General features: G+C 54.4%; 1 protein-coding gene across 1 annotated transcript in view; it reads right to left on the bottom strand.

Annotated features, from left to right (window-relative positions):
* The window catches only part of Cpne2 (copine 2), a 38,852-nt gene that overhangs the window by 21,627 nt on the left and 4,381 nt on the right, over positions 1 to 12,844 (bottom strand). Inside the window, exons 2-5 of the mRNA XM_004625958.3 lie at positions 6,217 to 6,431; positions 3,494 to 3,673; positions 2,204 to 2,278; positions 347 to 418 (exon numbers count right to left, since the gene is read on the bottom strand). Coding sequence (XP_004626015.1) covers positions 347 to 418; positions 2,204 to 2,278; positions 3,494 to 3,673; positions 6,217 to 6,396 — 507 coding nt within the window. The 5' untranslated portion in view covers positions 6,397 to 6,431. The remainder of the gene's footprint in view (positions 1 to 346; positions 419 to 2,203; positions 2,279 to 3,493; positions 3,674 to 6,216; positions 6,432 to 12,844) is intronic.

The following is a 12,844-nucleotide window of genomic DNA, read 5'->3' on the forward strand; positions in this document are numbered from 1 at the left end:
GAGGCCCTGGGCACTAGTCCCACTCTGCAAGATAAATAAGCACAGGTATAGCAAGGAGGCTGGACTGGTTGAAGCAGCGCGAAGGAGAGAGGAAGGGGTGAGGCCTGGCACTGGGGCACTGAGGGCACTGGGGCAGAGAGGGGCTGCTAGAGTACGGTGAGAACACGGGCGTTTACATCAACGAGACGGCCGCTGCAATGGGTGCGCTTCCAGCTGCGGCTCGAGTGCCTCTATTGACAGGAAGCTCACCTCCTCCTTGGTAATGCTGTGATAATTGGGAGGCCAGAGAGAGCTGGGCAGGGAGGGGTACCACCCTGCCAGAAAGCCCCTCCCCTTGCCACCTTACCTTCTTGTCCAGCTTCCTGCCTGCCAGGCTCAGCGTGATGACCCGATTGTCTGACAGCTCCTGGGCGGCAATCTGTAAGGTCCAGGGCCACGAGGGGAGGGTCACTCCTTCCACTTCCCCTGCAACTGTCCCTTGTGCCCAGGACCTAATGCTACAAGGTTGGGGTGGTACCAGGTGACCTCAGACAAGTCTCTTGTGTTCTTTAAACCTCAGCTTCCATCTTCTGGAAAATGAGAGGCATAACCCATCTGGATATGAGGCATCAAGAAATGGCCCCCTGTGGCTCAGGAGAGGGGACATGGGTGGTGGTAGAGATGACACCACCAGGGCTAGGAAGTGATGGGGGAGGTCTTGAACCACAAGGGAGAGGCTTCAGGACAGGGAGCAAAATGACAGGGCTCCTCCTACCCTTGCCAGCTCCGCAGGGCTCAGACCACCAAGGTGTCAACAGCTATAGCCACTTCATGGTGCCCCTGGGGAGGAAGGCCAGGAGCCACCCAAGCTCCCTCTGCTGCCTCAGAGGCTCCCACAGGTCTTCTGTGCTTCGTCTTTCCCCACGGTCCTCAGACTCAGCCCATCCACTGATGCCCAGCTGGTGATCTGAGGTGCTGAGAAGCCTCTCGGGCCCTCTCTCTGCTCCCCTCTCCATAGAGAGCCAGGAAGCCATTGGGCCCCCAGCCACTCAATCAGGCTGGGTCCTCCTCAATGGGGCTTCCTCTGTGACCCTATGAGCCTCTAGGATGGCCCCTCCCAGGTAAGCTGGCCATCCCATCCTGCCAGCTCCATGGTCTAGCTCTCTCTAGGTTGTCCTTTTTCTCATTCCTGTCCTCCAGCTGGTCTTGCACAACCACACTATAAAGCAGGCCCCCCACTGTCCAGAGGAGGGCACTGAGGCCCAGATTAGAATGACTAGAAATGCTGGGGGGGGGGCAGGGTACATACTGGGCTGGGAGGTATTTCTCTAAGTCAGCTTTCAGTGGGGAAGCTAGCCTTCGAAAAGCATGGGACAGGCTGATTTTGAACACCCAGAGGTAGAGAGGCAGAAGTAGACAATCCAGGAGCCAGCACCACTGTGGGTGAGGGATCCAGGGAGTGTTCAGGGTGCTGTAAACCCAGCGTGGCCTGAGCCCAGGGCATTTGAACAAAACTAAGGAACTGGAGTAGGAAAGCAAAGTGAGGAGTCATGGGCCCTGCACAGCCCTGAAGTTTCCATAGGCACTGCAGCCTCATAGGTACTCAAGCAGGGGAGTGATGGCCACAGGCACACGAGCAGGCTCGGAGCTCTGCCCTCCAGTGGCTGGCTCCCGGGCCTCACACACATGGGTTGATTTCACCAGCCAGCTGCCCTGGGCGTCTTTTCTGGGTCTCATGTCCCCCATCTGTTAAATGGGGTTGTTCTGCCTTCTGGGACCATGAGGACAGAGCAGCGCATCCCTGTGCTGGCCAGAACATGGCTGGAACTGTGTGCATCAAAGGAGGAACCTCTGTGCCCAGCAGATGCCAGAACAGCATAGCTAAGCAAGGTGTTTCTGAAAAGGTTCCAAGGGGGGCAGCCAGTGACTACTGTGGGGAAGGGGTGCTGGGAGGGCCCTCAGGGTTCCAGAGAGAGTAGGAGGTGCTGCCCTGAGCTTCCTTTGGGACCTTCTTACTGTCCCCTCAGCTCAGCAGCCTCCAGTACATCATTTGTAGAGCCAGGAGCTGGTTGCTAAGCGACCTGTTGCTAAGTTGTAAGTTGGGCCTTTTTACTCCAAACAAAGCTGGTGATTATCTGCCAGAGAAAAGGCCCATTGATAGGGGAGGGCAGTGGGTGGAGGCGGGGGTGGGGGGGCATGTGGAGAGCTGGAAGGTGGCTGGTACCGTAATCAAGCCCTTCCCCGCTGGCTTGTCATTCATCAGCAGCAGAGGCCGAGTGATCTTCTTGCTGGAGACGATCTGGGGCAGGAGAGACAGAGAAAGGAGCTCAGCGAGGTGGGAGGACAGATCATCAACAGGCACGCTCCATGTGCTACCTCCTGCCAGCATGGGCCAGCCTGGGCAGCCAGCAGACTGGGGCCCAGTGAGGTTAAGACACTGGCCTGAGGTTCCCCAGCGGGAGAGGAATCCTGGCAGTCAGGCTCCCCTGACCTGGGTGACCCCCAGAAAGGCTCCCGCGGGGCCCAGGTTGTGGGGACAACCGCACAGTACAGCCCCCTCAGTGTCCTCCCCTCACAAGCATCACACACAGACCCCAGCCTCCTGAAGCCGAAGGCAAACTCCCATTTCACTGTTTTCAGTGGATAACGCATGCCCAAGGGGTTCCACAATCCAAACAATATAGAAGCGAAAAGTGGAGCACACTGAAAACGCCCCTTCCATGGGCCGTGGTGCCAAGCCCCAGGCTGCTTTCCTAGCTCCCTGTCCCTTCCACAAACCCTTCAGCTGCTTTCCAGCTACTCCTTGAGGGTGTGGACACAGCAGGGACTCTGACTGCTGCACCCCCGCTTCTTACACAAGAGGACATCACCTGCACTGGCCACATCTTCACACACCTGGAGGCCAAGAGTATTTCAGCCTTCACCACAACCTCAAGGCATTTTCTATGATTGTCTCACTCTTCCTATGAGCTGGGGAGAGCAGTCATCATTAAGTGCAATGTGGGGAAACTGAGGCCTAGAACAAGGTAGGTGCTTGCTCTCAGGCACACAGCCCTAAGGGCTAATCTGAACTTGCGAGGGGCTCCTAGTCCTGCCCCTCCCAGCAGTGGCTTACTAAGGCCTGAGCTGGATGGGAAGTGTGGCTGAGAGGCACCATAAAAGCCCAAGGCTGCACAGGGAGTCAGCCACAAAGTGGAACCACTGGGTGCCTGGGCTGCTGGTGGACGCTGCTCAGGGAGCCACTACTGCACCTGGTGACTTCTGAATAGCAGCTCCGGCCACAGGAGGCCCCAGCTCTGTGTGGCGGCAGCAGCTGGCTGGCACTGTGTCTGGCTGCCCCTTCAGCCTGGCCCAAGCCCCCTAGCTCTGTCTCCCCAGTGCCTGCTGGCTCTCCAGGTTATCTGCCTCTGTACCAGGGCAGGGAAAGGTAGGTGGAGGGAGAGGCTCCCCAGCAGGCTGCCCTGACATGTTGGGGGGACTGCCCTGCTCCCTCCCACCACGGGGCCCAGCTCACCGTGCCCAGGCTGCAGGAGAACTGGCCCAGAAAGTCATGCTCGTCAAGCTGTGTGCTGGACTTGTCCTGGTCAAACAGGGCAAACTTGAGCTTCTGCACCTCCTCGAAGTGGTAGTCGAGGACAAACTTCTTGGAGAATGCTGGGTTGAGGTTGTTGATGGCGGTTTCTGTCCTGTCATACTAGCAGAGAGGCAGGGAAAGCAGTCAGAGTCAAGGTGGCCAGGGGATTCAGGCTAGCAACAATTCTACTCGCTAAGCACCTACTTTGCACCAGGCACCACAGTGAGGTACTGTGTGGCTGAAGCCCACAGACAAGGAGCAGAAACACAGACAGGCTAAGTGATTTACCCAAGCTTGAACATCCAGGGAGGCAGGGCCAAGATTCAAACCCAGATCCAAATCCAATACTCACACTTTGTTTTTGCCCTGTGCCTGAAACTCACACTGAGCTACCGGCACTGAGTGTGTAGCCCTTTCTTAATTTTGAGACAAGGTCCCACTAAGTTGCCTAGGCTGACTAAAACTTGTGATCCTTCTGCCACAGCCTCCAAAGGTGCTGAGATTACAAGTGCAAACCACTATACCTAGTTAGGCCCACACTCTTAACTCTTCAGCCCCACCTCCATTCCCAGGTGTCCCTGGCTGTGTAGGTGACAGAAGGTGAAACCCTCTCCCCTCCCGGGCCTCACTTCTATACAGCAAAGGGATCTGACTGTGCAGTTTTCAGACTTTCTACTTTGGGAAAACCTGTTATTCAAACCACACGTTAGGGCAGGGTGTGGTGTCACACACTTGTAATCCCAGCACTCAGGAGGCTGACTCAAGAGGAGCACAGTGAGTTCGAGGCCAGCCTGGGTTACTTATGCAAGTTCAAGGCCAGCCGGCACTACACAGCAAGACCCTGTTTCAAAAACAAAAAACAAACAAACAAAAAATTCCCACACTTTATCTGGCAGCTAAACAGAGAGAGGAAACAAAGAGGGCAGTCCCCGGGGACAGATATTTGCATCAGACCAACTTTTGATATTGTACACTCCAACAAACCCAACTGCAGACCTGGAGCCTGGGAGAGGACAGGGGCCCTGCACTGTACGTCAGTTGTGGCACATGGGACTCTTGGCCTATGGACACTGGGGCCCCAAAGTGCTGAGTCTGGGTGACAGTCTATTTTGGGGCCCAGGCTATCTATGGTGACTTTTTCTCAAACCCAGTCTAGTTCCAAGAGTTAAGCAGCAGAGAGGAAAGAGGTTTTGGCCCGGAGCTATTTTTAGCAAGGATGACCACAGGGTGGGAGCACAGGGCAGGAGGTATCAGTGTTGAGCATGCCCTCAAGGGTGCACAGGTTGTGGAGCCCTGGCAGAGGTGACTGGTGCCCTAGGAACACCCCCAGAGGCCTGGAGCTCCCCCAGCAGTGCTGGGCAATCGCATGTCCCATCCTTACTTCCTGTGGCACCGTCACTGCACCGGGAAACACAGTAAAAGTCCCTTCCTGCTCTGTGCCCAATTTTGCCTCTAAAATGGCTTAACAGCACCAGATCCATTTGTTCTGGCCTCATGAGAAGGTGCCAACATCGGTGGAGACTCTCTGGAGACAAACCGCAGTGAGTTTAGCTACCCACCGTGGCTGAGTTAAATATTTATTTAAAAAGGAAATACGTATTTTGGAAAATAAACATGCATATAAAACTACCTAGAAGGCTGGATATCTAACTGTGAATGGTGGTTCCCTCTGCTAGGCAGGCTCTAGTCATTTTGATGGTCTTTGTTAGTTTTACGTAAATTTTCTAAATTTACTACAATGAATACAGTTTCCCTTCAGAACAGGAAATGAAGCAAGTTTTAAAAGCTTAGCGCAAGCCACCCCTGTTTTTCAATATTCTTCCTCATGCTCATCCTTCCCAAGGCCTCAGGCCAGAGTCTGCCAGCTCAGAAGTCCCTGGCTGGGACACCATGGATGTCCCAAGCTCTGGAATGTCTGTGGTAGTCAGGGAAAAATAAAGTTCCCCTTTCATAGATGAGCAGAAGGTTGAGACAGGGACAGCCGCTGGCCTGAGGCCATACAGCAGGGAAAGGCATGGCCATGCCTGGTACCAGTTTAGGCCCAAAGCCTGAACCCCTATGTGTCTCTTTATTGCCCTGACTGTGTTCATTTTGGAATAATGGAGGAGGCTTATTTTCAAGTGGAAGTGATCATTTTATAAAACTAAAAAAGTTTTAAGCTGTGTATTAATCTACTGTGATATAAAATTATATGTATTGTAGTTTAACTTAGACACATAATATTTTAAATATAATTTTAAGATTATTTTATATTCTTAAATATAATTTTAAGAATAAACATTCTCTCAGGCTACAGATATAGCTCAGAGGTCTAAGTGCCTGCCTGGGAAGTGGAAGGCCCCAAGTTTGATCCCTAGTACCACATGCCACCCCAGAACCGCAGATGTGCCAAGCTGCCCAAAACCGGGTATGGTGGCACACACCTATAATCCAAGCATTGGGAGGCTGAGACAGGAGGATCACTATGAGTCTGAACTGCATATTGAGACTCTATCTAATAGTAAACAAACAAACAAACAAACAAACATTCTCTGCAATTCCACTGCCACCAGCCCATATTCCAGCTATTTCCAAGGCCCTGATCCCAGGGATTCGCTGGACCCCATAGAATCCCCCACCTCAGTGCTGCGCCACCCGTGCCCCACTGTAGCCAGGGGCCTCACCTCCATCCACCTGCCATTATTCTCCGTGAAGAGGACACAGAAAGGGTCAGACTTGGAGGTGACGTCCCGGTCCAACAGGCTCTGGCCACTCACAGACAGCTCCACCTTGCACACGCAGTACTGGGAGCCCATGGGGGCTGCCCCTGCCACTGGGGCGCCCCCACCTGACGTGTAGGCCATGGGGGTTGATGGCGGCAGCAGCAGCTCCTGGCAGTCTAGGGGAGTGGGAGGGAGGGTCAGTAGGGGCGGATCACTCTGTCACCCACCACAGGCGCATCCTGACCTGTCAATAAGGGACAGAGAGATAAAAGGGGCAGGAACAGCAGACAAGGGATTGGACAAAGGAAAATTCTGGAAAACTGACAACAAAGGCACCTTGCGGGGGGAGGTTTCCTGGTTTGTTTTTGAGGCTCTTCCCTGCTTAGGTTGGTCGTTAGCCCTGAGATGCACACAGATCTCTGTGTGTTACCCCTGTCTGATCAGCAGGAGCCACAGTGCACACAGGCATCCCAGACACCTGACATGTCAGGAAGAACTGGGCTTCTCCTGAGCAAGGAGTACATTGGCGTCTTGTGGCTACAGTGGCGAGTACACAGGCTCAGATTTCCCTTGTTGCTTTGGCCACTAGGGAGCCCACTTCTAGGAAATTATTCAAATTTGAACCTTGGTCATTCTGTATCATGTTTGTCCTGTACCTCTAACCAAAGCACCCCAGTTGCAGTATAAGAAACATTCAATGTGCATTTACTGAATAACAGAAGGATGAGTGAATAAGTATATGAATGGACAGACCCTTATCACTCAATTACCCAGCTGCAGCCCTGGTCCTGCAGGTCCATATCACTCAAGTCCTCCCTAGTTGGTTCTCATTGCAACCTAGAACTGACCCTCCAACCACTGACGACTTCCCCTAATCCTGCATCATGAGCCTCTGAACCCTTCTGTCCAAGCTGGGTACTGACATTGGCTCCTGTTACGCAGTCCTACTTTCAAGGACAGTGTTCACTTGGATCAGAAGGGAAGGAACCATCTCTAGGGTGGAGGTGAGCTCTGGTCCCACCTGGCACAGACCCTGTAGAAAAGTTCGCTGATTCTCTGTGCCTCTGTTTTTTATCCTTCCTTGGAATGTCAAGGCACAGTGTTCTTTTGTTTTTTCAGAACCAGGGATTGAACTCAGGCCCCTGCGCTTGCCAGGGAAGCGCTTATTCCACTGAGCCATCTCCTCGGCCCCAAGACATGATGTTTTGAGACTCTTGTGGTCAGATCTTATTCCTCCTGTTACAGGTGCATCTAAGGGAGGCTGTCACCTAGGTGGATGAGCCAAGTCCATAAAAGCATGCCATGTCCCACAAGGGCCAGGCTAAAACTCCTGCATTCCTATTTTGTCCCCTCGCTGGTTCCTAGAGGTGGGAGGTGGGAGCAGCACCTGTCCTGTGGGAACAGAATTCAAGTCCCTGTGCTTGGGAGCACTGGCAGCATGTCCCCAGCACAGTGCATTTAGGTCGTGGTGCAAGTAGCACCACTGTCCCATCTTCCAGAGGAGGAAATGGGCTTGTCCGTGTCCTGTGGAGCCACAAAGATCTATGCCAGGGCTGCAGATCCTGCCCAAAGAAGCTTACCCTGTCTCAGGCTCCACGGAACCCCCCCATTCCAGTCTGGATGAAATGGATTGAGGGCCCGAGGTGAGGAGCCAGGTCCTGTGGGCACCATAGGCCCTGAATGATAAATTCTTGGGGGCCGGGGAGATGGCTCAGTGGAATAAGCGCTTCTCTGGCAAGCACAATGGACCTGAGTTCAATCCCCGGTTCCAGGAAAAAAAAAAAAAAAAAGAATGATGAATTCTTGCAGGCTCAGAAGTGATGCAATCTAATTTGCCTTTTTGTTTCACTCTGTGATGGGGACTGAATCCAGGGCTGGCTTGTTCATGCTAGGCAAGTGCTCTACCACTGAGCTACATTCCTCAGCCTGAGCTACATCCTCAGCCCTGCTTTGCCCTGAAAAGCTCTCTTGGGCTCTAGGAAGATCTGGCCATGAGCTGCTCCTGCCCAGGCAGGAAGGACCAGGCCATAGGCACCAGGCTGCAGCCCCCATCCTAGGCCTCAGACCCCTCCTCAGCACAGCTGCAGGCCCCTTCTTCATGCCCCCACCCCCAGGGCCTGGTTGGCAGGAAGGAGATCTGGACAGTGAGGAAGCCAGTCCTCAGCCTCCTCTCTCTCACCGCCTGTCCCCAGAAGCTCATTACAATCACACGAGCTCAAAACATCAGGACAGCACTGCAATTTGCCTGCAGGATTTATTCTTGTCATATAAAAATCTGTTTCCACTGGAGAGGCCGGCAAACCGTGCCCTCTCACCGTGTGCAGCTGGGCGCGAGCTGGGTGGTGTACGCGTGCAGGGCAGGGAGAGCAGATCTTCCACCAGCAAGGGGGCAGGGGGATGTCTGTGCCTTGGGCACAGACGACAGTGCCTGTTCATGCCCGCACCCGGGGGTGTAGAGTGTGGGGCAAGATGAGCACCCCCATTTTACAGAGAAAGAAATTGAGTCCCAGAGTGCTCAAGTCATTGTCTGAAATCACATGGCCAGGAAAGAGCAGAGGCAGAGTAGGGACTGGGTTTCTGGACTCCTGGGTTGGTGCATGGCTTTCTCACTAGGATGGGGAGATTGCTGGACATCTGGGGACAGGCAGAGAATCTACCAGGCCAGGGGAGGCTGGGCGGAGAGGGCAGGGTCGGGACCAGGGCTGCAGCTGGGTAAGCCAACGACATGCCCCCACTTCAAGTACCCAGGGCCAGAGCACCCAGGGCTTCCAGCTCCTCCGAGGTCACTGTCCACAGCTTTGCATCTCCCACCAGCACTGGCACCTGGATCCCAGATCACCCACCCCAAGCCCCACCTCACAGTTCCCTGCATGATGTTAGGTGACATGTGGTGACAGGCCCCTGCTTCAAGTCAGACACTTCTGTTCTTACCAGCAGGAGGGCCAGGTAACACACCCTGCTCACACCTTGGCCTGTCCAGATACACACACGTGACCACTCACACAGACACAAGCACCCAGACTGACAAACACAAGGCAGGCACCCAGGTGAGCGTTCCTGTCCCTGTTTGAGTCCCCTCTCCTGTCCAAACCCCAGCCCCTTGCCTTGGTTTCACACTAGTCTCCTACCCTTACTCACTCCCGTCTGGCTGAGGCATAGTCAGGATCCCCAGGTCCCAGGGAAGGTGGGCCTCGGCTAGGACCTGGGACCTCCCAGCCTACCACAGCTCCATCTGGATCTGCTCCCAGGCCCCAGCTGGGCCCAGCAAAGCATGGATGGGTAGGCAGGGAGGGAACTCCTCCTCTATGTTGGGGCACATCCCCCACCTCCAACTTACCCTCTGGCAGGAAGCTTCTAGATGCCCGAAACGGGGAGCACATGATGTCTGAATTTGGGACAGGCGAGGGGTCAGAGTGGCCCTGAGTGCCAGCCGGGCAGCGGGCAGGCTGGCCGGACCCTGAGGCCTGACGCAATGGAAAAAGAAACCACAGCTCAGGCTGGGCCATCCCCCACCCCTCCTGCCCCAGCAGGAGGCAGCAAGGTGTCATTAAGGGAGGGCTGGGTCTGCCATGCGCATGTGGGCAAGATGGAAGGCTCAGGACACTGCTGGCTCCACCCCACAGGTAATTTGAGGTTTAGGGCAGGAGATGGGGAGCCAGGGCTTGCTAGAGGGGTGGTCCTGACTCATGGCACAGGTGGGCACAGGCTTCTATAATCAGACCTCCTAGAAGGAGCATGGAGGGTAGAGACACCAAACCAGCAGCAGTCCTTATATAAAAGTAGGGCAGGGTCTGAGACTTCCTAGTCATAGGTTTGTGCATTCATTCAACAAACATACCTTGAGCACCCTCAGGCTGCAGCACTGAGTAAAGCATAGAGCAGCGGTGGTAAGCCTCTGGTGTGTGTGCCACAGCAGGCATGCGGAGCCCTCTATATACCCATGTGAGCTAAGCTGTCCTGGCAGTCAGCAAAACAGACAACAACCCACGGAGGGGCAGTGACCGCACTCTGCGATAAGTAAGTGGGTTTTGCACTGCAGTTTGGACACTCGGTTTCTAAAAGGTTCGCCATCCCTGGCATAGAGGGTTCAGCCTCCATTGGGTCCACTGCTTCCGCAACAAAGCAGCTGCCATAGGACAGGACAGCATCAGGTGACGCTGGTACTGAGCATTACGGCTTTGGCCAGAACTCTGGGGACCCATGGTCCTTGACTCCTCTCCCCTTCTCCTGCCTCGAGGGTGCAGCCCATCCCACCTCTCCAAGCTTCATCCAGCATCCACCTGCATCTTTCCGCTTCCCCGGCTGCAGGCTGGCTGGGCCCCTTGCATCCCTGCCCAGCCATGCTCCAGTCCATGACTGGTCTCCCTGACACAACTTGCCCACCCTCACCACGGCCAGAAGAAATCTTCAAACGTGTACATCCATGCTGCCACAGCCCTGCCTGAAACTTCCCTGCTGTCCCACTGCGGGTCACACAAACGCCCAGTCCTCCTCACGCCAAGAGCCCTGCCTGACCTGACCTCATCTCACACCACCTTTCCCTCACTCTCTCTGCTCTGGCTGCACTATTTCACCCTGCTCTTCAAATACTCTAACTCTCTCCCACCTCAGGGTCTTTACACATGTTGTCCCCATTGCCCAAAATGTTTTTCTTCCCTTCAAGCTGTCACATCCTCCGAGGCCTTGCCTGATCACTAGTGTGATCCTGTCTTCTTCACTAATCCTTGTGTTGTGTCTTCATTTTACCTATTTGTCTTGGTGCCTGAGTTTGTCATCTGTCCTTCCTAGACAGTAAAGAGGCCCCAGCACTGTTCTCCAGCGCCACAGTCCACGGGGTGTGGTCCCCGGCAGGCAGGGGGTGTGGCCCCCGGCAGGCAGGCTGCAGCAGACACAGCCCCATTTCCCTAGGCGTGACACTCACAAGATCACTCTGGCCCCTCATAACTGCTGCGACAGGACAGCAAGAGAGAGGCTCAGTTCGTCCAGGGAAATGGAGGCCTAGAAAGGGGCAGTGATTTTTCTAAGCAAGGGCAGGATATGCCCAGGCCCAGAGCCCTGGCTCCTCTCCCAGCAACAAAGGCCCCAGGAGCTGGCTGCCCTGTGGGGAGGAGCCACTGAGCTGGCGGGCGGACGGGTGGGGGGCGTCGCAGACAACTTAGAAGTAGGTAGCGCGATGGGGAGACACCAAAGGAGGAAGGTGGCTGAGGGACACCTGCAGACCAGGTGGGGAGGACAGTGGATGAAAGGAAGCAGTAGACCCTTTGCAGAGATTCTGGCTGGTGGACACAATGGGGGACCACTCGGGACCATAGGACAGCCTTGGGGAACTTCCAGTGGGAGGCATCATGTACCATCTGAAAAAGCAGGTTCAATTTGACACCTGGAAAATGCCTCTGTTTTCACTGCCAACTGCTGGTAGCAAAGCTCTACACAGGCTTGCTGGTCAAAGTCATAAGGATGGGGGCTTGGTCCTCTGGTCAGTGCTACACAGCGGTAAGGGTACGGACTCAGACTCAGGTTGTTGTGGCTTGAATCCCAGGCTCTGCCATTTACCTGTATGGCTTCAGGCAAGTCGTTGATCTTCTTTATATCTCGGTTTCACCCTCTATAATACAGGGATGGTAACAGCACTCTTTTTGGGTGTTGTGTGGATAAAGTACGAGAGTGAGCCTTTGGAACAACAGTGCGGCTCTTGCTGGTATCAGGGATTCCTGGCCATTGGGGAATACAGGGAGCCAACCAAAAACTCAAGGAGGCATGGCTCACATAAAGACAGCCCAGGGGCTGGTGAGATGGCTCAGTGGTCTAAAGCACCTACTTAGAACAAGCTTAGCAAAGCACAGGGACCGCGGTTCGATCCCCCAGCACCACATGCCAGCCAGCCCCGCCCCCTGGTGGGCTGAGCTGCCTCCCAACACATAAATAAATAAATAGATAAAATTTAAAAAATAAATAAAGACAGCCCAGGACTAGAGCTAGAGCTCACTCAGAACCATGGCTCTTCTCTGCTTCTGGACAACCATGGAGGCCAAGGTGTAGATGGGGTCAGGGAGTAGATGACAGACCTGGACAGAAGAACCTTCCTGTGTGGCATCCATTTCTTAGGGGCTATGGGTCTGGGAGCATTGGGGCCTCCAGCAAATCCTGCTCAGGCATCTAATCTCTGACAGCACAGTATTCTGTGGTAGGTCAGGACTCTCATTATAAGCGATCACCACACAGGTGGCTATGGTGTCACCTGGGAGCTTGTCACACACAGGGCCACTGTGACCCCACCAGACCTGTTCCATCAGAAAAGGAGAGGTACCTAGCATCCTGTATTCGAACAAACAAGCCCTTTAGGCCATCGCAATGTGGGCTCTGTGCTCACAAATCATGGACTGGGTGGGGCAGGTAGGCTTTTAAACAAGCTCTTAGGGGAGCCCATGGCACTTCCCTCCAGCACCATACTGGGGGTAAGAATGAACTGAGGCTGCAGGATGGCTAGCCAGTGGCCGCCTACACCCCAGAGATGGCTCTGGTTTGCCTGAACTTGGCCTAGATAGGTATCATACTTGTCTCCATACACACCCCGCCAATTTCTGATATA

Source organism: Octodon degus, unplaced genomic scaffold, assembly GCF_000260255.1.
Source record: "Octodon degus isolate 3935 unplaced genomic scaffold, OctDeg1.0 scaffold00011, whole genome shotgun sequence".
NCBI classification, from domain to species: Eukaryota; Metazoa; Chordata; class Mammalia; order Rodentia; family Octodontidae; genus Octodon; species Octodon degus.